Raw genomic sequence first — 22,422 nt, 5'->3', positions numbered from 1 at the left:
AGGCCTGTCTGCGCTAAGAGTTCACCGAGCATCAGCATCTGCGCTTGTCGGCGTTCTCAGCCAGGATCTAAATGCGGCAGTGCTTCTGGCCCCTGCTCTACATCCAATAGAGAGCGGTCGTTGAGCTTACATCGCGCGAAACCCTAACCTAATATGGGTTGGTGCTATTCCACGCCGTTTTGGGGGTCGCCGTTCAAGAGGGGCGTAGCATCTTATGGCGAAGCCTGAGTTGGAAGCGAGTGCGTTCCTGAACCTAATACTACAATTGGTCGCGGCTGATAATTTTTATTGTCCATTATTTTACCACGATAGTCGCTCTTGATTGTTCTCTTCATACTGTCCTGGTTTACTCTATTGCGATATGGCTACCTCCTGTCATTCCACTGTTGTCGACATCGAGAAACATGCCCACACCGACCACACTCGTCTGAGCAATGAATCGGTGCACAGCTTCAGTTGGAGCGACATTGCTGTGACGGTGAAAGATCGCCACACAAAGCAGCCGTTGGAGATCTTATCGGATGTTCGTGGCCTCATCCAGGCTGGTATGTGGACCTTCCCGTGGTGCCTACTATACTGACACCATTCTCCAGGCGAGATGCTGGCTCTGATGGGCCCAAGGTAATATTTCCACCGACTCATCGATGCACACCAGCTAACATTGCCAGTGGGTCCGGAAAGACGACTCTCCTCAACGTCCTAGCATCTCGTGAAGCAACCATCGGCGCCTCAGTATCCGGGCTAACGTACGTCAATGGCGCACAATCGAATTCAAAGGACTTTCGCAAGCTGTCTTGCTTCGTCGAGCAGGAGGATGCACTCGTGGGATCGCTTACCGTTCAGGAGACTCTGAGCTTTGCGGCCCGGCTCGCCCTTCCTAGGTACGAATGCACTAATGCGCGCGGCAACGCAGCAAGGCTGACTGTCATCATAGATCTGTATCGAAAGCGGAACGAATAACAAGTATCAACGCTCTGCTCGAGTCGTTCGGTTTACGCGAGCAGGCTGACGCTCTTATTGGCACACCCATTCGCAAAGGTGTGTCGGGTGGACAGAAGCGCCGCGTCAGCGTTGCCAGTCATATGATCACCAGTCCAAAGATCCTTTTCCTAGATGAGCCAACCAGCGGGCTTGACTCGGCTGCTAGTTACGAAGTGATGAACTTCGTGCGCGCTACTGCCAGGAAATACAATGTCGGTTCCTGTTATCGTCACCTTAGGTCTAGCTAATCAAGTGCATAGATTCTGGTCATCGCTTCCATTCACCAGCCGTCCACGACCACCTTTGAGTTGTTCGATCAATTATTGCTACTATCGCGCGGTAAGGCGGTATACAATGGTCCGGTCGCAGGCATCCAAGACTACTTCACAAGCATCGGCTATGAAATGCCTACCTATATCAACCCTGCCGAGTACATCATCCAACTAGTCAACATCGATTTCTCTCAGAACCAAGCAGAAGCAGTTGAAAGGCTCACCCGGCTCCATTTATCATGGAAGAATTCTCCGCAAGCCGCAAGCCTCCAAGCTCGCCTTGAGGATGATCGTCGATCTGGGGCAGGCCTCACTCTCGACCACGCCTACCTTTCCGCCAACCCCTACTCGGTTCCTATCACACTCATGCACCGGTCCTTCATCAAGTCCTACCGTGATGTCGTCGCATACGGCATTCGCATAGCCATGTATGGCTGTCTCGCCATCCTCATGGGCACTGTGTGGTTGCGCCTGTCCCCAACCCAAAATAACATTACGGCCTTCACCAATGCCATTTTCTTCGGCGGAGCCTTCATGTCGTTCATGGCCGTAGCCTACATCCCCGCCTACCTCGAGGACCTCTCTCTGTACACCAAAGAGCGACTCAACGGCCTCTACGGTCCTACGGCCTTTATGTTAGCTAACTTCCTTGTTGGCATTCCGTATCTGTTCATCATCACGCTGCTCTTCTCTGTGATCGCATACTGGCTGGGTAACTTCCGCCCCGGCGCCGACGCCTTCTGGACCTGGGTCATGTGGCTGTTCCTCGACCTGCTCGCCGCCGAGTCCCTCGTCGTGCTTCTATCGAGCCTGATCCCCATTTTCGTCGTCGCCCTCGCGGCAACGGCTTTCGCGAACGGCCTGTGGATGTGCGTCAATGGTTTCATGGTCGAGCCGCAGACGCTCAATGTGTTCTGGAGGTACGTGTTCCACTACATCGACTATCAGGCGTATGTGTTCCGTGGGATGATGGTGAACGAGTTCGGCAAGAGGAACTATGCATGTGATTTTGTTGAAGGCGTGTGTCAGTGCATGTACCCGAGCAAGCTACAAGATCAGTGCATGGTTGAGGGCACAGCGGTGTTGGAGCGCTATGCATTCAACACTGAGAACACGGGCAAGTACGTTGGGTATATGCTGGTCATAATCCTTGGATACAGATTGCTAGGATGGGTGGTGTTATATGCGAGGAAGCACTGAGCCTTCTGCTGGAATAGTAAATAGCGCAATTAACCCTTCGTGTACACATAGTATCTTGTATTCGTGTTCAGGTAAATGCAAAGTTGGACCAATCTCGTCATAAGTGTGTGACAGAAGCTATCACCTAATTCTCAACATGTAAGCACACAGTTCATGGTCCACGTTGCATGTTTTCCGAACCATGGCTCCCGGACACGCCTCTACCTTGTAGATCCAAGGTCCTGGTAATGGTGAAGTTCGGTACGGTGGCTCCCAGATACGTTATTCGGTTTCAACAAAAACTCGCGCCTGCCGCCGCGCACTACAAGCTCCTGCCCATTTTACCTCCACCAGGTTTCTGTCCATGATGCCTTCAAGAATACAGCAGTAACAAAAATACATTCCTCACGTGAAGATGCGTATCTGCACCACTCCCTACAGCCTCGTCGTAGACGACTACGACGAGGTCAGGCATCTACAAGATACATTGAATCCATCGTCCCGCTCCCAGCGCTTCAATGCGGCACATCATAAACGCCTCGACATCCTCCCCGGTGTCCCCAAATCCAATGACTTCAAGCACGAGCAACCGCCCTGGGCGGCCTACAACTCCGTGCTCTGGCAGCCTCTTATCACGCAGAGTCAAGGCATGAGCGAGAGCCATATGGTTCAGACCCCGGAGTTCCTGTATGAAGACTAGATGCGCCGGCCATTGGTGTGCGACAGGTATGACGACGCCACGCTGCCTGGGTTGCGACGAACAAGCTTCCGCCAGAAGTGATCCAGGAGACGACCCAGACATGGAAGAGTACTAAGAGGGGGAAGTTACTTCAACCGATCCTTGATGGGGAGAGGAAGTGGTTCATCCGCCTCGACCAGATGTCCCCTAAAGATTCGCCTTTTGGCGGCAAAGAGCCAAGCACGACTTTCGAGGACGTGGTGAGAAAGATATGTTCGAGCATGCGCGCTTGGAATAGTCTGCAGACCGAAGGTTGAATGCAGAACGAGAGGGCAGGGAAATGAGGATTTGGCTGTTACTCAATCCGTGGGAAGAGGATATGGATGCCGGCAGAGACTTCCGCGTCTTCGCCCCACCGCCGGCGGCGAGGGGTGAAAGGCAGGAAGTCAGCCAAATGAGGGTCAGTGCGGTCAGTCAGAATCGATGGCCGTTTTCTTTCAGATCACCCTTCAATTTCTCACTTGAACACACGGCGGAGTTGGTATACTCGAAAGCGAACGAAGTACTGGAGACCATCAAGGTGTTTATGGAAAGGGAGATGAACCCAGACATCAGGACGCTGTTGGTCAAGTATGGGTTCATTTTTGATGTTGCGCTGCAGGACGACGGCAGTGTGCAGCTTGCGGAAGCCAACCCGTTCGGGGCGCTGAGTGGGCGCGGAGGGTGTTTCTTCAATTGGGTGAGGGATGTGAAGGTGTTGTATGGATTGGAGGAAATGAGAGTTTGAAGTCACGTTGGATGGGTCAGGTGATGAAGCCGCTGTCCGGGTAGGTGAAGACAGGCACCAGTCCCATCTTCTGTGGATATCACAGATAGTGTGAACCTCAACCATGCAATTCTCCACAGCGGCAGTGCGCATCTCCCGCATGACCTCATTTCCTCCCATTACCTTCATTTAGCAGCGATCGCTCGTTTCAAAACATACCCCAGACGCTAGATCTTCAGGCACGTCGCTCTCATTGGTCGGTGGTTTTGTAAGATCAGTTGGCCGTTTCCGTCAATCTCCGCAACTCCTTCTCCGCAGCGCCATGCTTGTAACATGACCAGATCTTTCATCTATCTGAGCGAATTACGTTGCTTGTCCCTCATAGAAGTCTCGCAGACTCTTCCAGGGAGGCTGGTGAGACACACAGGACCGGGTTGCTTTGCCGCAGGATAGGGCGCGACGCCACATGCATCAAAGCGGCCCCAGCGTTAGCACAGGCACGGCGAGGTGATGTCTGATGACGGCGGCGTGGACGATGGACTTGAATATACGTTGGCCTCTTCGCTCTGCCAGCTGTCGTTTTCGCGAATCGACTGCTGTATCCTGAAGTAGGTTTCCTCGGAGCCTTGCCCTTCGTTTGTCCTTCGTTTGTTGTTACTCCTTGCTTCACTAGTCTACACACGGTGAATTCTTGCCAAACTCGGACCAGTTCAGCTATTCTAAGTATTAAAAGCTCTGCTGTCGAGGTACTATCCACAAGCACCCCTCGCGTGTTGATCAATTCTCAGGTACGTTTAGCTGCATATGCTTTTAGCCGCACTCTAACATTACTATAGACACGTTACCGATCAACTTCCAACATTTCCATACTCCAAAGCAACATGTATATCGTACTCTTGCTTAGCAGCTTGCTCGCCACGGTTCTGGGAGCTCCTCTGGTCGCTCGACAGAGCGACACAGAGTGGAAACCTGCCGCAGGCACAACTACCACTTGCGATGTCAACGCCGACAAGTACATCTCGCTGACCATTGGTCCGGAGCAAGGCAATGTTATTTTCGAGCACGCCTGTGCTGGCATTATGCCGGGCTGCGCTTTCCCCGAGAGCTTAGCTGAGGGAACAGTCTGCACTCAGACCGTCACCTATAAGCTCGACGGACCCAAGAACACGACGCTGAACGCACTGGTTGAGAAGAGAGAAAACCACAACAAGCTGAGCGACTGGGCGGTCAATTGTGAGTATCCTCTTTTCAGAGCTCCATTCTAGTGTATTGATAGCACTCAAGTCGCCGTGGCTCCGGCGAAGCAGCCCGAGGACTCTGCTGGCGTCCACTTGACCAAGGCCGATTGCATCGGTTACTTCCAAGAGCTCTTGTTGAAGTCCGCCCCAGAGGGCTGCACTCTTCAAGGCCTTGGTCCCAGCGCTGGCACTCTTACAGTGGGCGGCATGACATCGCTGAAAGATGCGGTGTTTGGGGTCTCCTTCGTCAAGCGCACGTAGCCCAACGAGGCTACAAGGCACGGATGGTGTTGCTCGGGAAAATTTGGCGGATTCACGGGGTAGAAACAACATGTGACATGTACAAGCCGGGCGTTAGGGTGTTCATCGCATCGGTTTCCTCATTTGGCTATTACCTCTCGGGGTCAGCTCCTCTGGTAGGGCTACATCGGAATGTATCTGGCTTCTTAGGGGGCTCAATCACCCAATATTACTTGCCGTTCAATTCGGTCTGGCGATATGTAATCACAACTATCGAGCTAGCGCTCCAACCACTGGCGCCCGTTTCACAGAATAACCCTAGCTGCAGTTGATCTTTTTGCAGGATCTGGGGTTGACATTCTTTGGTGACTGCAATCTCGCGGCGAATAAGAGGAAAACCGCTGCGCTTGATGCAGGAACCAGCTTCATCTATGGTGAACCGTTACATATGCAATGTACCGACTGTTTTAAGATGACCACTCGTGACTTTTGAGGTGTAGCGTTTTACGATGCATGTCCTCGGCTCCGATGTTCACATTGTCAACATTTCGTTTTGGAAGTTGCGGGGTCGATTAGTGATTACTATTCTGGACGCTACGCCGAGGACAGTACGAGGCTTCCCCGAGTACACGCTGCACCCGAATTTGCGATGAGTGATCACACGGTAATAGTCCAGTCCTGCATATGCATAGCAGAATGGCTTCGAGCTGCGTAGCACTGTTATATGGACACGGCGACACTATTCGCAGCTACTGTTGCTCCAGCAAGTGTGAACTCTCGGTCTTGCCCAATCTAAACGAAGTAGGGACTAGCAGCACTGCTGTGGTGAGAGCTTGACTTGCTGCCAGCGATGGATACACACGAAAAGACGAATGAGGACGATTCATCTTCTGCCATGAGCGATCATGCGAAAGACGAGCTCGAAGCGCAAGCTCCACCGCAGGCTCACAGTCTTGAGAATCTGCCACCGTCCAATGCCCCAAAAGAGACGACAGCGACCACAGCACCTTCGGCGCTGGACTGGGATAGCCCTGAAGACCCGGACAACCCCCAGAATTGGCGACTTGCGTCGAAGGTTTATCATGTTACCATACCAGGTCTCTTTGGCTTTGCAGTGTAAGTCATTATGGCGCACCCTGGAATTCTGCCATCTGATTGGTACGTAGAACATTCGGTACCTCCGTCTACACGCCTGCCCTCCACTCGATTTCATCGCATTTCGACATCTCTCGGACGGCAGCTATCCTTGGACTGACCCTCTATACACTGGGTCTGGCCTTTGGTCCCGTCATCTCTGCGCCGCTTTCGGAGAGGTTTGGGAGGAAGTTAGTGTATCTCCTCTCCGCACCGGTTTTTATGCTTTTTACTTTGGGCGCGGGTTTTTCAAGGAGCTTTGGGAGCTTGCTGGTGTGCAGACTGTTCGCCGGCTTGACAGGAAGCCCGGCTTTAGCGGTCGGTGAGTAGAATCAGACTACCTTACCTATTGATGTCGATGCATCCTCTGCGTTAAGATTTGTCAGAGTCACTAACCAGCAACAACAGGCGCAGGCACAACGGCAGATCTTTTCCCACCAGCGAAACGGGCCAAAGTAACGACTGTCTTTGTCATGGCGCCGTTCGCCGGACCATCATTTGGGTATAGCTTTCGACTCCCTGACAATGTCACTGCTAACTGAGACAGACCTGTCATCGGTGGCTTTGCAGCGCAGTACAAAGGCTGGAGGTGGACACAATGGTGCATTCTCTTCATCGCCCTTGCCGTATTTCTCGGCGCGTTGCCCATGAAAGAGACCTACAAGAAGGTGATTCTCGAGCGCCGAGCAAAGAAGCGCTGCATCAGTCCCCCAGAGCCTGTCGGCGGCGCTGCGGTCAAGAACACTGTTGTTCAAAACTTTCTTCGACCAATGCATATGCTTGTCACGGAGGTACGATTTACCTAAATGTCCAGCGACGATAGTGTACTGACGTTCCTCAGCCAGTAGTTTTCTTTCTCTCCCTTTACACAGCCTTCGCCTTCGCCGTCCTCTTCCTCTTCTTTGCCGCGATACCTTACGTCTTCCAACGACCTCCTTACTCCTTCACCATTTCGCAAACCGGCCTTATTTTTCTAGCCATCGGTCTGGGCGTCCTGCTAGCTAGCATCACAGGCATCCTTATCGACACCAACTTCTACCAAGTGCAACACCGCAAGGCGATGGCAACCTGCCAAACACATGCTCAACCAGAACACCGTTTGTACAATGCAATGATAGGCAGTCTCGGTATCCCGATTGGGCTGTTCTGGTTCGCATGGACTGCCAACACGAGCGTGCATTGGGCGGTACCTGTGGTAGGCGCGGTTCCATTCGCATGGGGGAATCTATGTTTGTTTGTAAGTACGATGTTGATGTCACTAAGTCACACATTCCGTCTAATCTGGCTTGAAATCTAGATCTCAGCGGCCATGTACATGGTTGATTGCTATGGGCCCCTGAACGGTGCCTCAGCGATGGCAGCGAATGGCATCTTCCGGTACACGCTCGGTGCAGTGTTTCCTCTGTTCACCATACAAAGTACGTTCCTTGAACTCGCTGATCAGGTAGTAGCTAAAAATTGTAGTGTATGAGAGCCTAGGCATCGGCTGGGCGACGAGCCTCCTTGGTTTTCTGTCTATACTTATGCTGCCCATACCCTGGGTGCTGTTCAAATTCGGACCTGCCATTCGAAAGCACAGCCGCTATCCAGTCATGATGTGACCGCGACTGTGGCGCCCTACGAAGGTACTATCGCATTCGAGATTAGGTTTTGTCTTTTTGAACGAGGCTCCCACAGTGTGATCATATTCAATTATCATGTATATCCTACGTCATGAGCTACGCTGCTGAGTTGCTGATCTCGGCCCTTGGTGAGACGTTGTGGAAATCAGTGTAATCTGGTGGTTGCTGCGGGGATAATCCCGACGTGAAGAGTCAGTCTTTGTGCAATGTACCAAGGTTGTAATTTCATGCGAGTGCGACATACAGCGAAGTAACATACTCTCGGAATACATATCCAGATGTGCAACACGTGCTGGCAGATGCTAAGCTGTACTTCCTGCCTTCCAAGTCGCCTTGACCGCTTAGCCTCCGATGCCAACGCCCTACTCCATTTTCAACCTTAACCTCATTCCCTATCCGCAATCTCACTCAACCACGCCCTCAACCCCACCTTCAACCTAAGCTACTAGAATTTAAAACCACCTTCAATTCCAGACATGGAGCTTGACCACAAACTCCATCCCCAAGCTACCCTTGTACCACTGCGGTGATTGGGAGGAAACTCGGGCGAAGCTCAACATCGAACTCAACCTCAACTACCGCGATCGGCGTCTTCATTTACCTGCACGGATAGGAAGTTTGGGCGTTCGAAAACACGAATGCAGCGACCGCAGGCTTCCACTGGATACTGACTGGGTAAAAGGCGTCTGATGCTGACGCAAGGTGAAAAGCTTGTCTGTTATACAGTGAGATTGAAGTTCTTATCTCGAGCATGTGGCACCTCGCTCTACGCAGGAGCTTAGCTGTCGATGTTGAACTGGGAGATACCAACCAATCACTAAACAGAAATCGTAGCCAAAGCACAGGGACCTGGTCACACCTTCTAAACTCCCAGAATTTGTATGGTGTTTTCATCTTGTCTTCGCTATTTTACTCCTATGTGAAGAGAGTTGTGTCTACTCCTGCTTGACCAGGGATACGGGTGCGACATAATTCTTCCGCGTACTAACGAAATAGTCAGCTGTCGCCAGAACCGCTAATGCACCAAACATCAGCGCGGCCCAGTTCATGTGTATGGCTGCTGGATCAGGCGTCATCGGGAAGAACGAAAAGACGAATGCCAGGTCATTGATAAAGCCAGGTCCTTGATAAAGCCACCCCATTTATCCAGGCTCCATCGTCGCGCCAGCAGAGGCTCGCCTCGCAGACGTTTGAGTCGAACACATCCGATGGAAGTGACATAGGAGAAGATGAATCCAGTATTGGAAATCGAAACAACGGCGTTGAGAGTCCCATCCGAGCCGAAGTTGATGCAAGACGGCACCGGTGAGCACCCTAGACACACTAATAGCAAATTCAAGGGAATTTTCTAGCCAGGCCAGACGTATTCGATCCATGAGGAAATTTGTAGGCCTTTGTCGCGCAAGAAGGCCCAGGTCTGCCGCGACGACGCAGCGGTTACAGACAACGCAGCAAAGAACAAAAGGACAACCAGGACAGTGCCCATTATGATAGTGTTTGTAATAGGCTTCGTGGCGTTGTACACAGCTTGGAGCACAGGAACGCCAGTGGGAAACTCCAGCACAGAGTCAAGATCTCACACCAGAAGACGAAGGTGATCATCATGACGATGCCGAAGACACCATTGAAGAAGACAGCCCACATTATGGCCTTTACGGCACGACTGAGGCGTCCTCGAGTTCCTCCGCCATGTGAGCTCCGGCATGTGGACCGATGAAGCTCCACAGTGGCCTGGAGAGACCGACGAGAGCGGATGTTCCAAGCGAGCCCCACCACCACAATCGTAGAGCGTCGTGAATACTCCACAGGCAGGCAATCGATCCGCCATGGTCCAGAAGATTAAGAGGAAAGCAAAGAATGCGAGGACATAGTGGACCAGTACGATGCCCTCGACCAGCGGCAAGTGCTGCGCCAGGGAGGCGTTGAAGCCGACCATGAGAAGCAGCCACATCGTCACGATCAAGGTGATATGTCAAAGCTCGCCGATCTGGGCGTTAGGGTTGACAAGCAAAACTATGCTGATGACGAGAGACGACAGCATCTGCGCGCAGGCTGGGATGCTGGAGCTTTAGCTAACGCTGGCGCTCTAGCCTACAATGTATGAAATACTCATCTGGAACGATGGCGGTGGAATCTAAATAAAACCAGTGATACTGCCCGCCCACAGTCGGCGCTCTGTCTCATGTTAGTCTTGCGTTACGGTTGGGCGTTGCGAGGTCGACGTACATCGAAGCCACCTCCGCGAGCGAAACAATCATCATGGCTATGACGAAGAAACATACGACGACCGTCATCCAGAAAACGCCTGCATTTATGCCATTGAATAGCCCAAAGTATGCTGACCTGGAGATTGGTCAGCTCCAATGGATAAGACTTGGGCATTGCACTTGCAGCAGCGCGCTCTCCACGTCAATTGCAGAACGACAACGAAACCAATGATGGAGACAAAACCTAACCTCCTCTGTTACGGAATGTCAGCGATTAACACGCAGAAGGCATAAATAAATGGGCTTACGCGGAGCTCCTGCTGCTTGCCTATTCGATACATGTCTTGCGCATCGTGAAGAATCCGTCCTAGTGCATCGCTGTGTGGTCGCTCAACTTCATTTTGTCTGATGCTGGAGTCTAATACAGAGCCTACAGACTCTTCCGCAATAGCTATCGCCTTTCTGAAAGAGGAGGACTAAGGATGAAGGTGGCACTTCTTAAGAATATCCAAGGGACAGCTGATAGGATAGAGAGGGAAGATACTGCTTCAGCGGCGTGAAACTCTCAACCCCACATTCCCCAGATGTTCAGCCACTGAAAACCAGCTGCGCCTTAAGGCTGGCGTGGCAAGATCGAAGCCACTGTGTCGAGTCTCACTGGTTGGCCGAGAGTTTGTACAACCAATGACCGCAGGCATGGGATGGTGAACTTTGCATCCCTCATGCATGCAGTTTGCAAGGAGCTTGCGTTGACATCTTCAGCCTCGAGCCACAGAACTGGTTAAGCAAGATATCATTTGACGCTAACAACTTATACATGCAATGCTCGTGCGTCGCTAAATGCCCAAAACAGCTCGTCTATCCCAGCGCAGCCACCATCTTCACCCTCCACTTCCCTGCATATCGTCCCATCGCCCACACAACCATCAGTCCCGTCACCAAGCTCCACAAGCCCAGTATGGTCATGAACCAGCCATTCCCAATCGCATGTATGATGGGCTCCGCAACTACGGCTCCCGTAAAACTGCATATGTTCCTCACAAAATTATTGATAGCTATGCCAGCGGACGCACGCTTGGGCATAAACTCAGTTAGCATAGTCGAGGACAGCGCAAAGATAAGCATCGATCCCACGCCAAAGAAGAAATTCGCAACCATAGGCACAATCCAGATGACGCCGTGCTGCACCGTCCAGCCGTACCACAGCAGCGCGCCGGGCCACAGCACCGCCGCCATCCACGCGTTCTCCCGCATGCGGTCCTCAGGCCGCAGCATCAGCTTCCCAGATGCATCGTACCGGCCCGCCTTGCGCGCTTCGCGGTGCATGATCTTGTCGATCCACTTCCCGCCGAAGACGCTCGCGAGGATGTAGCCGATCGAGCCGGGGATGTAGAGCAGGCCGACAATGATGGTTTTGAAGTTGTAGGGAGCGGTGGAGAAGGAGGCTTGGATGCTGATGTTGAGGCAGTAGAGGGAGCCAAAGGTGATGGAGGCGTAGTAGACGGTTAGAGCGACGGGAGGGTAGCGGAGCCAGGTGAGGACGACAAGGGGGTCGAGAAAGTAGCGGCGGAGGGTTTTGAGGGTGGTTTTGGTGGTGGTTTGGACGGATTGGCGGGTGGAGACGCGGGTGAGGTCGGGTCTTGCCGTGGTCTTTTCTGAGGTAGACTGTTGAGTTTGAGTAGGCACTTGTAGTTCTGTTCTACGTAGGGTCTCTGGCATAGCGAAGGTGATGAGGAGGAGAGTGAGCCCGCCGTATATGGCGAGGAACCACTGCGTGCTCCGCCAGCCTAGCGTTTGCGCGAGGACTCCGCCTATGATGGGTGCAAATAGCGGCCCGCATAGAGGTCCGAGGTAGAACATTCCCATGGCCCTCCCACGCTCCTTTGTCTCCCAGATGTCTGCCACGGTCCCGGCGCCCACGGCCTGCACACTTGCGGCGGCGCCGCCTGATAATGTCCGCATCACTATCAGCATCGCCATGTTGGTGGATACCGCGGAGAGAATTGCGAAGACGGTGAACATGGTGAAGGAGATGAGATAAATCGTCCTTCGCCCGGCTGTTTCCGAGAACGAAGACCACCAGAGCGGGAATATAGCCATGCTGAGCATGTAGACCGCAACGCTCATGTTGGCAACCGTTGAGGATGCTCCGAATGCCTTTGCAACGTCCTGCAGGGCCGGCATGACGATCGCAGACCCCATGGGTGCACCCATGGCGCAGGCAGCCACGATGGCCGTGATGAACCACTTTGTCTTCCGCGCGTAATGATAGCCATTTTCCACTTCGGGAATAATGGTCAGGGAGCCGAACAGGCCTCTTCGATTTTTCCGATCGACAATGATTGCCTCAGGATTCACCGACGTTGTTCTCGTCAACGTTGCCGGGGGGTTTGGTCTCTCTGACGCCTGTTCTTCATCGTGCCCTGATGTGGTGGTGGTGGTCGTGGAGTGCGCTATTGATATCGCGTCGTCCTCATCGGTGACGTCCACCTCTTTCGCCGCGATGCTTGGATCGGCCGATTTGACTGATTCCTCTGCGCGATGCTGTTCACTTGATGACCCCGGCAACTCGTTCTCAGAGCTTGACATGCTTGAAGATAGAGTCCGGGTGAGGAGAGCTGCAAAGCTCGAGGAAGGTTTTCCATGCGACGTGGTGGTTTATCCGGCCGTAGGAAGCAAGCATCCGGCGCAGATGTACTGATAGTTATCCCTGCAATTTCGCAAAATCCCGCCCTTCAAACAGATAGTGACGCGCACGATTCCGCAGCAACGTCTTTTGGAGAGAAGGTAAGGAGAGGACTGGTGTAATGTAAAGCGGAGAGCACGCTGGCTGTCGCGCCCGCAAGCAACGCTCGTGCCGGATTGCCGAGCATCTCTCCGGTCTCTAACGTCGCGAAAAGACGCCGTCACATCGCTTGCACAGCACATTTTGGCGGGGTATCTCCTGTTGCGGTATCGGTGCCTCGGTTGCAGCGGGGCACTGGGGGGTCGGCCGCACTATTCCCGGCGTTGGAGGCTCGAAGAAGATGCTGCTGCTGCTTGTGCTCTTGCTGCTGGAACGGAATTCTTGGCGGTGAGCGAGCATCGTGACACTACCCTGATGAGAGGGACGGAAAGGTATGAGGTTGGGTGTAGAGAAACGAGCGTGAACGCCTGTGAGCGGTATGATATCAGACAGAGCCTCATCTGACAAGACTACACCCAGTTTATTGTGTCTGGACAGTCTGCATGCCGGCCACAACATCTTTGTACGCCATGGCCCAGCCTGGGCATTGCAACGAGTGAAACGTTGCCTTTTCTTGTCTCGTTTCATTGTAGCGGCCACTACTGTGATCGGGTGATCGGCGTAGGGTTGTCGCACAGCCGAAAGCTTGATGCTTGCGGCTGTCCCTCGCAGACCAGACAACCCCACCATCGACACACTGTCCCGCCTCACCGAAGCCCAATTGACGCTGCCCTCCTTCCCCCACCGCCGGACTACTGCTCTCCATACCCGGCCGCAATGTCGACAGCCGCCCCGACGCAAAAGCAGGACCGCCTGAAAGCCCACTTCTCCAACCACACGCCCGAGGAGCACAGCAAGCGATGGGACGACCTCTGGTCCGCTGGCGACTTCCTCCCCTGGGATCGCGGCTACGCGAACCCTGCCCTGATTGACGCCCTCGCTGAACGCAAAGACCTGCTTCCCGCCCCTAAGAACGCGAGTGGGAAGAGGGCACGCGCTCTGGTGCCGGGCTGCGGTAAGGGCTACGACATCGCGCTATTTGCTGCCCATGGCTACGACAGTTATGGGCTGGAGGTCAGCGAGAACGCGGTCAAAGTAAGCGACGAGTATCTGAAGAACCCGGGAGAGGGGCCGCTGGAGGGAGAGTATAAGGTTTTCGATGAGGCGGCGGGAAGAGGGACCATGAAGTGTTTGCTGGGCGACTTCTTTGAAGATGCGTGGCTAGAGAGTGCGGGTGGGCTGGGCGAGGGGTTTGATGTGATATACGACAATACTGTGAGCGGAGTCATAAAGGTCGGGATCGACGAGTACTAGAATTGCTGGCTAATTGCGCGGCCAGTTCCTGTGCGCACTACACCCCACGATACGCCCGCAGTGGGCCGCGCGCATGCAGCAGCTACTTGCTCCCGGAGGCGCTCTCATCTGCCTCGAGTTCCCGACGCACAAGCCACCCAAGTCTGGCGGTCCGCCCTTTTCGCTGCCACCGACCGTACACGAGGAGCTCCTCAAGCGGCCAGGAGAGGACATCTCTTACGACGAGGACGAAAAGGTGCAGAGCACGGATCGACCCGAAAGTGACAAGGCTCTGCATCGGGTTGCGCATTGGAAGCCGAGGCGGACGCACGACGTGGCCATCATTAACGGCGAAGTAAAGGACTGGGTGAGCGTGTGGCATAAGTAGGGGCAGCCCCCGTAGCTGGGTTGCATTTGGCCCCCGGTTGTGCAGATCTGTAGATCCGCTCGGTGGCTCATGAAACATTGCGCAAAGAGTTGTAGTGTTCGCCCAAGCCATGGCTATGGCGGTAGTATCCCAGCCAGATCTCCTTGTCATCTTCGTCCTTCACGTCGTCACCTGGCTCGATCTTGTCCACGTGGCCGTCGCTATGTAGAACATTGATATTGACGCCGTATGATCTTGCCAACGCCATGAGCTCCATGTGCCCGCCCCACTCGCCTGTTTCTCGTATCTTTTGCAAATAAACATCCAGCGGCTCCTCCATGAAACCCGCAAAGTCGTCCGGATGGCTTTCTATGAGGTCAGCCGCGGCATATCGCACCCTCTTGTAGTCGGGCAGCTTTGCCTCCTCCTGCGTCTTGACCTGTATCCGTGGTTTGAGCCCTAAACCCCGCGTCTCCATCTGATCCGCGACCGCAGCATACAGACAATGTCCGTCTGCGCGTATTTCCTTGACCTCGACCCCGTATTTGCCAAAATGCTGCTCCATCCGCGTGCGCTCCTGTTCGCGCAGGTCGGGCATGTTGGCAGCCTCCTCCTTCGCCTGCGCAACGAGCGCATCATGTTCTGCGGCGCGGCGCGCGAGACGCTCCTTTGCGCGATTTTTCTTTTTCTTGGGCCCATTCTGCTCGGTTGTATGCTTTTGCTCCCTACCTGAGTCTATTGTGAGGTTCTCCACCGCCATTGCAACCCCGTTGACCTGCCCCTCCTCGACTTCTGCTATATCCTGCTCCTCCTCAAGCGCTGGCTCCTCGTGCGGATTCTCGCCGTTGAAAGTCGCAAGCTCGCGCGCTTGTCGCTCTTTGAGTTCTTGTTCTAGGCGCTCGCACTCGTCATTGACACCTTTGCGCGTTTTCTTGGAGGCTTGCTTCTTCTTTTGGGTGATGCGAGAGACGAGGTCGCGCTGTTCTTTGCGGTGGCGCGCTTGGAGCGTTTCGAGCGTTTCGGGTGCCTCGGAGGCGTCAGCCATCGCGGCGCGATATGGGAGAGGTCGAATTCGAGCTGTGTACAGTCAATTGGATATGTACCGGGACATGTTTGAGTCGGGTCGGATTATTTCGATGCCGACATTAGTAGAACCACCTGCACGTGCCGACCCCACCTCCTGGGCTCCTGCGACTCTCCTTTATGGTAGACTTCTTAGTCTGGACTATATTTACTACTGAATACTGACAGTACCTTACGAAGATCCTGGACCCAACAGAGGGCGCGCCGTGTAGGCTTTTGCTCGGAAGAGCTATCCACTACTAGGCATCTTGACTAAAGACAAGCATTTGCTGTTGGATGTCTGACATGAAAATGCAGTTTGTGTCCATTCTCGATTTCACATCCCAGCCCAACCATGGCGGCGCGGCGCTCAAGCATCTGCGAGCGGCTTGCTTTTCTTTTGGCTCATTGCTCCGGCAATTATTTTTTGTTTACACTTCCCAGGTGTCTTCCCCGGATCGACGCGCGACCCGTTCGACTGTCCGAGTTCTTTCCGCTCTGGTATTTGGCATTGCAGAATGGATGAACACTGTGGTTCCTGGATACACTTTTCAGCGGACGGTTTTCTTTCCCGAAATGAGCGATGCGGTACCGACGCCTGTGACCTACTGCTATATTACCTGCTAGGGCGCCATAAATGATAATTCGCAATACATCCACGCTCGTAGGACCCTATGAGGAACTCATTCTCCTCCAGGGCAAACTTAACACCGCCTGTACCAGTTCGATTCGATATCCCACACCCATCAAATGATTCAACACCGCCCCCCACGCCCCTCTGGTCCCTCGCGGGGAGTCACAAAATCGATTGAGAACCAACATAAACTCACTTTAGCCTTACGGAAACAGTCACTAGGAGTGTACTTATGGCCGAGGCGTCTCAAAGGCCAGCGTCCTGCAGCCCTCGACCGGCCCGCCCGATTGCAAAGAATACCACTCATCAACGATTGCTAGAGTCATTGATGAAGCTATCGCCGCTTCCAGCTTGACACCACGACTGTATCGAGATGGATGCAAGGTTATGCTGCTGATTGTGCCGTCTGCAGACGGCCGCTGGCCTTGCATCTCTTCTACGTGCTTCGCGTCCTTTCCCACACATGCCATTCCAATGTTCATGCCCTGCTTCGTGACTGTCTCAAGAACACCCAACATCGCGCTGGTCTGGAAATCCGCCCCCACGTATCCCGCATATCCGAACAAAAGCGTCCTTGCGCGGTGAATCTCTGCATCTGGGAAGAGAAACTATAGGTGAACGCGTGGGGGATGGAAGACGTAGACTTCGTCGGAAGGTGTGAAGGAGTTGAACTTGTTCTTGAGGGTGCTCAAGCTGTTCACCGTTGTGTTCGTAATTGCAAAAGCTAGAAGGGCATGTTCCTGTTTGTTGGCGGCCTCGTCGCTCGGTACAGGGACACGGCTGAGGTAGACGTGAAAGAGATCCCTTACATACTTCAGTCGCATTGTGAACCACAACCCAGGCAGTATTCTGTATGTTCCCCGCATAGTAAGTCTTCAACTCACGACGACCAGAGCGTCTTCGTGTCGCGCTCCAGCTCGCAAGGCTAAGGCGACTTCATCCCGGCGGAGCTCCTAGCCCACGTCCCCCAGCACGACAAGAATATCTCTGAGCCTTGCGTATGTATCCAAAGTATGAGCGTCCGGTGCCCAATCAGTCCGAGCAGCCGTCGCGACATAGGGATCGAAAGCAAGCAACTGCGCCAGACACGCAAGTGCGCGCCTACCTCCTCGCTGAAAACCTTCGACGAATAAAGAAGCCCGACGTGTATCTTAGGGTCGTAGTCCAGGCAGCAAATCGAGGTGAGCACTGAGCTCGCTCCATTCTTTGTGTTCTTTTGGCACAGGTAACACACCTTTTCCTGGCACAGGTAGTCGTGAACGATCAAACGGATATCTTGGGGAAGGTCGGAGAAGCGGAACTGCTCAGCGGCGCCCGCCATCTCTGTAGAGCGTGTTAAAGATAGCGACCCTAGAATGGAAATAAGTTGATGAATAAGTGGTGTCAATACGAGGTACCCACCACCCTGTCTGAACTTCCACTGTTTTGGTACCTTCGCCTTAGGCTTTTTTCTAGCAATCGGGCCAGCCCGAGTAATCTATTCAAATCGAGAACATGCACAGGTGCGACTGTGTTATGACGGATTCGTCGTAAACTTCAAGTTACTTCCGACGCGTCGCGTCAAGAGGTAATGATTGATTCCGTTTGTTGTCTGACCGTCGCTCCTGCCACTTCTGCGTCAACCTGGGGCAACCTCTCACTTCCCACTATGCTTATATGAACATCAGGATCCGTCCAGATCCCCTCTCCACCTCGCCCACATCCACTCTCTTTCTACCATGGATCTGAACATGTCAGACCCGTCCCTTGCGGATATCGCAGAGCTACAGCGTGACTGTCATCCGTTCCCGGCATACATAGATGCCATGTACGGTCGGCCCACAGAATATGAGCGACTTCATAGCAATGGCCAGGACAAAAAGCCTTCGTCGTCAGAGCAGGCCGCTACGAGTAACCGCACAACGACCGCGCCGTGTCAGCATCAGCAAACCAATAGCTTGCAGTACAGGTATTCTTGAGACACTTGCTATGAGCTGTCAAAGTCGCTAATGCCATAGGAAAAGCGCTTCCCCTGCGCCTGACCCAGTTGCGAGCTTGTACCCCAGCCCTCAATCGATGTACGCAGTGCCCCCGTCATCTTTTCTCGGAAACACAAAGGCAAGCCGCGCCCCTTCACAAACTCCGGGAGGCCCCGGGAAGAACCTGCAGCAGCAGCAGAACCCGAGTCTCTTTAGCAGCCCCATGAAGACTACTGGCGGTGACTTGATCGGAGGAGCACCAAAAAGCCAGGCACAGAGTGGCGGAGCATTAATCCAAAATAAGATTGGAAGCTCGCCTGCTTCACTCTATGTGGGCGATCCGCCGCCTACACAATTGTCTGCAAGTACCCTACTCGAGGGTTTAGCTTCGTCACTAGCACCGCCTCTCAATCCCGCATCGCCCACGTCTCCCGCATCACCTGCCCCTATACCACCTGTACGAATTCTTTTATACGACGACATGTGGAAGCCAGCCTTCGATTGGATGCCGCGACAGGTCCGGACTAGCATTAACGATAAGGTGGGCCGCCTACGCAATATCATAGCAGAGGAGGAAATCATGGTGTCCACGCGCAACCAAGCTAAGGTGGAGCTTGTTGCCCTCAGCACGCAGGTGATGGAAGCACATAAGAAAGAGTAATGGACCCCTCGTATCTTTAGTGTAGCACTGGTGCTGATGTATCTAAGGATTCTTCACAAAATGCACCAAGCGATGCCTTCACTCTATGACGCAGTATTGACCAGGCACCACTACCCCAGCCACCATCTTGAACATCTCAAAGCGAACGAGGCCATACATAAGATCCGCCAGCAATTCCCTGGACCCCCGCAAGAGTACATGACGGGACTGTTTCAGGAGATGGTCAGGAGGGGTAAACAAGGAAAGGTGCCTTACGAGGCAATCCCGGGATGGCTCGATCAATGGAACATAGAACACGCACCGAAAGCCACAAATGAGAACGCAGCGACTCAGAAGGCTGAGCTGGAGCAGTCGAACGGGGAGAACTCACCCTTGCCGCAATGGAGGGGTTCTTGAACGACGGCGAGGAACCATGGGTTCGAAGAATGATGCAACCAAATGTATACCGATGTATGTATGACTTGGAGCCTGTGGAAGGGTATTAATTTGATTCAGGTACGCGGTGCCTGGACACTACTCTTTGGTTTGTCTAGAGGTGAAGATCAGCCAACGTTTCTCCAATCGTGTCAGCATTGGCCGAGCATGAAAGGAGTAAAACATGTTTGTTTTGAGGGAAAGCTACTATATCAGCTCTAAAAGAACGCAGTGTAGCTTGGATGCTTGTTACCTCAATGGTTAGTGTATGTTTGTTAATTCAAAGTTGCTCATATTATCGATTTCCGATGCCATACCCACCTCCATAAAGACACGGATGTCCGAAACGTATCATCTGTGTCAAGCACCAACAAGCACGCTAGAACGAGTATGTACTCCATGATAGACCCCGGTTAACCTCACGACTGTCCTACTCTAATTTGGCGTACATCGCATATACAACACCTGCCCCGTCTATCAGCCACGTCGCGGAGAAACGGTATGACACTGTCCTCCAAACTGAAAATGGAACGATGTGTTCTTCGCGCCTAGAAATCCTACCAAAGAGCAACATAATATGTGCCGTTCTTGGAAGATAATTCTGGTGGGATTTTCCATGCTGGCAAGGTCGAAGAGGACCAGAATTCCTAGTGGTGGAAGCTGACACTCGGTTCTCTGTGCAACCATGACCACCAAACAACAACATTTCGTACACAAAGCCAAGCCACTAAGCCCTACACTGCACTCAATTAGCTACCAGTTCCATGTCTCGTCACATACAAGGCGAAGCTCAACGTTTGGGCAAGACCTTTGTATCTGCCAGGACGGTAAGTTTCCCCCAGATACCACCTTTGTAGAGTACACAGCCCCCGCAATGTGATATTGATTTCCCGAAACCGTCCTGGCTATGGGATGAGCAAGAGTTTCGAAATGATAGTGTTTAGTACTGTTCCGCCAATGAGGAGATCAAGCGTTCGGCATGTGAGCGGCACGTTCAATTGTGTTCTAGGGTTGCAAGCTCGGTAGAGACCGCACATAAGATTGATGGCAAGAAGATTGGGAAAAATGACGAGGTATAAAGGGTTGGGTCGATACTCAGAGGGTGGACACCCTCACTGGACTATCGTCGACAATAGATGCTAACAGCAATAATGAAGACCACAACGCTCGCCGGCCTTTTGGCTCTCGTGCCTGGAGCTCTGGCCTACAATGCCTACACTGGAGGTTTACCTGTGCCCACGTCCACGAAGACTAACAGCAAAGTAATCGAAGTCAAAGCAGGTCAGGTCTTTGACAGTGGATGGGCGAGGTACGATCGTGGCACTGGTGCCTGTAACAATCAGGTCGAGGGTGGGAAGGGCCCGCCTCGCCTTCCCTGCATCTTCACTTGTTACTGCGGTACACCTCTACGAGATTATGAATGAATACGCTCTCAGGCGATGCCGACGCAGTATTCCTTCTCCGCTCAGGCGCCACGCTTCGCAACGTCATCATCGGCAAAAAGCAAGCCGAAGGAGTCCATTGTGACGGTCCCTGGAACCTCGAGTTCGTGTGGTTCGAAGACGTCTGCGAGGATTGCCATCACCATTAAGAACGATGTCGCGGGCCAGCAGACCAACATCGTGGGCGGGGGCGCGTACCACGTGTCTGACAAGGTGGTCCAGCACAATGGCTGGGGTAAGTAACACTCTCTCCATTCCGTCGAAAAGAGAAAAGCTGAGTATTATCAGGCACCGTCAACATCTTCAATTCTATGTCGAGGACTACGGCAAGCTGTACTGGTCCTGCGGCAACTGCAGCAAGCAGTGCAAGCGCAACGTCTATATTGACGATGTGAATGCCCGCAACGGTGGCGAATTGGCGGGTATCAATAGCAACTACGGAGATACTGCGACGATCAAGAACGCGTGCTATACCACTGCGCACCAGTGGCAGATGTATACTGGTTGCGCTGGGGGATGTGAGCCCGCCAAGGCTGGGTACTGGAGCGGGTAGACGACCGGTGATATGGTATTTTTGTTATGGCTGGACGAAGACACTAGTGTCTGTAGCTTGTTGATCTCGGTGGGCAATCAAGTCTACAGCTCGGGCAGCCGTTGCTTATGGTGAGGTGCAGTGAGCATCAGCGTGAAAACTTACGAAGAGGATAGCTCAAATCCCCACACTGTAATGAGCGTTGCGTCTCGTTCCAGTGTGATTGACGGGCAATCTTGACGAACTAATCAAAGCGACTATCTGCGGGATATCGAGTTACTTCCTTGCAGATTACATTGACATGCATACCACTCTTCTTTGCTTTTTTTTTTTTACTTGTCATTTGTCATTATCGCGCAGCGATCTTTCCATTTATGCGTCTCGCAAAGAGATGCTTGTTTTCCTGTCGGGTAGACATAGAGGCGTGGAATCGACAAGCTGAAGCTCGCAAAAGATGGGCACAAGCATATTTCGATTCGCTGCTGTGCTGCTGTTCTCCCTACCTGGTCAGAATATTCCGGGGTTCGCTTCTGGGCGGATTTCTGCGCGAGCTGAGATGCGATTGCAAGCTGATTCGATGCAAGAGCTATCAACCGCACCCTGAAGGCCATGAGCCCTCCGCAAGACAATGCGCGCAATGCAACGCGTCATGTCTAATCGGCGGGTCGCACCTGAGTCGTGACGTGTACTGGAACGGTTGCGCAGAGCGAGGGAAGGCGTGTCTGGGTCGCACTACGTACCGCTAGCCCCACACTTCCGCACCGCCTCCTCAAGCATTTGCTTTTCTCTCACCCTCAAAAACTCGCCAGACCTCGTGCACTGTCTCTCCCTCCAGGGCACTCAGAGATACCTTCACATTGTACACGAATTCGACAAGTAGCTCTGTGTTATCAGCTTTTTCGGCGCTCTTGGCTTGTCTGGGCTTACAATCCTGGCGGCCAACAGGAGATTTCGCTTCCGGAGTCGTCTCCAAACAACGCTAAAAGAACCGTGATAGACGCGAGCACCACCGGATA

At 53.1% G+C, this 22,422-nt stretch overlaps 10 protein-coding genes across 10 annotated transcripts; 6 read left to right on the top strand and 4 right to left on the bottom strand.

Moving 5' to 3' along the window:
- Nucleotides 1-200: 200 nt before the first annotated feature.
- On the top strand, nucleotides 201-2,513 carry CC84DRAFT_55132 (ATP-binding cassette transporter-like protein). The gene is made up of 5 exons (XM_018186673.1): nucleotides 201-545; nucleotides 594-621; nucleotides 669-881; nucleotides 935-1,193; nucleotides 1,242-2,513. Exons 1-5 carry the CDS (start codon nucleotides 362-364, stop codon nucleotides 2,451-2,453), a joined length of 1,896 nt encoding a protein of 631 aa, XP_018042183.1. The 5' UTR covers nucleotides 201-361; the 3' UTR covers nucleotides 2,454-2,513.
- Nucleotides 2,514-4,758: 2,245 nt separating this feature from the next.
- CC84DRAFT_1170659 (uncharacterized protein) lies at nucleotides 4,759-5,376 on the top strand (the record flags this gene model as incomplete). Its single annotated transcript, XM_018179867.1, has 2 exons — nucleotides 4,759-5,110; nucleotides 5,162-5,376. The coding sequence occupies 2 exons, from the start codon at nucleotides 4,759-4,761 to the stop codon at nucleotides 5,374-5,376; spliced, it is 567 nt and encodes a 188-aa protein (XP_018042182.1).
- Nucleotides 5,377-6,250: 874 nt separating this feature from the next.
- CC84DRAFT_1078421 (MFS general substrate transporter) lies at nucleotides 6,251-8,090 on the top strand (the record flags this gene model as incomplete). The annotated part of the gene is made up of 7 exons (XM_018173798.1): nucleotides 6,251-6,471; nucleotides 6,522-6,811; nucleotides 6,898-6,991; nucleotides 7,037-7,280; nucleotides 7,331-7,726; nucleotides 7,787-7,907; nucleotides 7,954-8,090. 7 exons carry the CDS (start codon nucleotides 6,251-6,253, stop codon nucleotides 8,088-8,090), a joined length of 1,503 nt encoding a protein of 500 aa, XP_018042181.1.
- A 1,369-nt stretch (nucleotides 8,091-9,459) lies between these two features.
- On the bottom strand, nucleotides 9,460-10,134 carry CC84DRAFT_1225350 (uncharacterized protein; the record flags this gene model as incomplete). The annotated part of the gene is made up of 2 exons (XM_018183567.1): nucleotides 9,754-10,134; nucleotides 9,460-9,666 (listed from the first exon to the last, which is right to left on the bottom strand). The coding sequence occupies exons 1-2, from the start codon at nucleotides 10,060-10,062 to the stop codon at nucleotides 9,460-9,462; spliced, it is 516 nt and encodes a 171-aa protein (XP_018042180.1). The 5' UTR covers nucleotides 10,063-10,134.
- A 974-nt stretch (nucleotides 10,135-11,108) lies between these two features.
- On the bottom strand, nucleotides 11,109-13,173 carry CC84DRAFT_1159253 (MFS general substrate transporter). The gene has a single exon (XM_018177177.1). The coding sequence runs from the start codon at nucleotides 12,905-12,907 to the stop codon at nucleotides 11,177-11,179; it is 1,731 nt and encodes a 576-aa protein (XP_018042179.1). The 5' UTR covers nucleotides 12,908-13,173; the 3' UTR covers nucleotides 11,109-11,176.
- Nucleotides 13,174-13,577: 404 nt separating this feature from the next.
- On the top strand, nucleotides 13,578-14,758 carry CC84DRAFT_55072 (S-adenosyl-L-methionine-dependent methyltransferase). The gene is made up of 2 exons (XM_018186672.1): nucleotides 13,578-14,318; nucleotides 14,383-14,758. The coding sequence occupies exons 1-2, from the start codon at nucleotides 13,821-13,823 to the stop codon at nucleotides 14,722-14,724; spliced, it is 840 nt and encodes a 279-aa protein (XP_018042178.1). The 5' UTR covers nucleotides 13,578-13,820; the 3' UTR covers nucleotides 14,725-14,758.
- On the bottom strand, nucleotides 14,681-15,809 carry CC84DRAFT_55059 (cysteine proteinase). The gene has a single exon (XM_018186671.1). It carries the CDS (start codon nucleotides 15,746-15,748, stop codon nucleotides 14,792-14,794), a length of 957 nt encoding a protein of 318 aa, XP_018042177.1. The 5' UTR covers nucleotides 15,749-15,809; the 3' UTR covers nucleotides 14,681-14,791.
- Nucleotides 15,810-16,629: 820 nt separating this feature from the next.
- Nucleotides 16,630-17,720, bottom strand: CC84DRAFT_1225343 (uncharacterized protein; the record flags this gene model as incomplete). The annotated part of the gene is made up of 3 exons (XM_018183566.1): nucleotides 16,630-16,994; nucleotides 17,209-17,248; nucleotides 17,505-17,720. 3 exons carry the CDS (start codon nucleotides 17,718-17,720, stop codon nucleotides 16,630-16,632), a joined length of 621 nt encoding a protein of 206 aa, XP_018042176.1.
- A 397-nt stretch (nucleotides 17,721-18,117) lies between these two features.
- CC84DRAFT_1170653 (uncharacterized protein) lies at nucleotides 18,118-19,414 on the top strand (the record flags this gene model as incomplete). The annotated part of the gene is made up of 3 exons (XM_018179866.1): nucleotides 18,118-18,347; nucleotides 18,403-19,014; nucleotides 19,066-19,414. The coding sequence occupies 3 exons, from the start codon at nucleotides 18,118-18,120 to the stop codon at nucleotides 19,412-19,414; spliced, it is 1,191 nt and encodes a 396-aa protein (XP_018042175.1).
- A 1,169-nt stretch (nucleotides 19,415-20,583) lies between these two features.
- CC84DRAFT_1225335 (pectate lyase C) lies at nucleotides 20,584-21,528 on the top strand (the record flags this gene model as incomplete). Its single annotated transcript, XM_018183565.1, has 4 exons — nucleotides 20,584-20,782; nucleotides 20,869-20,948; nucleotides 20,995-21,113; nucleotides 21,163-21,528. The coding sequence occupies 4 exons, from the start codon at nucleotides 20,584-20,586 to the stop codon at nucleotides 21,425-21,427; spliced, it is 663 nt and encodes a 220-aa protein (XP_018042174.1). The 3' UTR covers nucleotides 21,428-21,528.
- Nucleotides 21,529-22,422: the final 894 nt, after the last annotated feature.

Source organism: Paraphaeosphaeria sporulosa (genome assembly GCF_001642045.1).
Source record: "Paraphaeosphaeria sporulosa strain AP3s5-JAC2a unplaced genomic scaffold CC84scaffold_1, whole genome shotgun sequence".
Lineage (NCBI taxonomy): Eukaryota > Fungi > Ascomycota > Dothideomycetes > Pleosporales > Didymosphaeriaceae > Paraphaeosphaeria > Paraphaeosphaeria sporulosa.
This window is presented reverse-complemented; position numbering and strand designations above follow the sequence as displayed.

Bases quoted from the DNA above. Each gene is read 5' to 3' on its own strand.
- CC84DRAFT_55132 (XM_018186673.1), top strand. From the start codon at position 362: ATGGCTACCTCCTGTCATTCCACTGTTGTCGACATCGAGAAACATGCC. The intron at 546-593 runs GTATGTGGACCT...ACCATTCTCCAG, and splicing joins TCGTGGCCTCATCCAGGCTG to GCGAGATGCTGGCTCTGATG. The intron at 1,194-1,241 runs GTCGGTTCCTGT...TCAAGTGCATAG, and splicing joins CTACTGCCAGGAAATACAAT to ATTCTGGTCATCGCTTCCAT.
- CC84DRAFT_1159253 (XM_018177177.1), bottom strand. From the start codon at position 12,907: ATGTCAAGCTCTGAGAACGAGTTGCCGGGGTCATCAAGTGAACAGCAT.
- CC84DRAFT_55072 (XM_018186672.1), top strand. From the start codon at position 13,821: ATGTCGACAGCCGCCCCGACGCAAAAGCAGGACCGCCTGAAAGCCCAC. The intron at 14,319-14,382 runs GTGAGCGGAGTC...TTGCGCGGCCAG, and splicing joins ATGTGATATACGACAATACT to TTCCTGTGCGCACTACACCC.
- CC84DRAFT_55059 (XM_018186671.1), bottom strand. From the start codon at position 15,748: ATGGCTGACGCCTCCGAGGCACCCGAAACGCTCGAAACGCTCCAAGCG.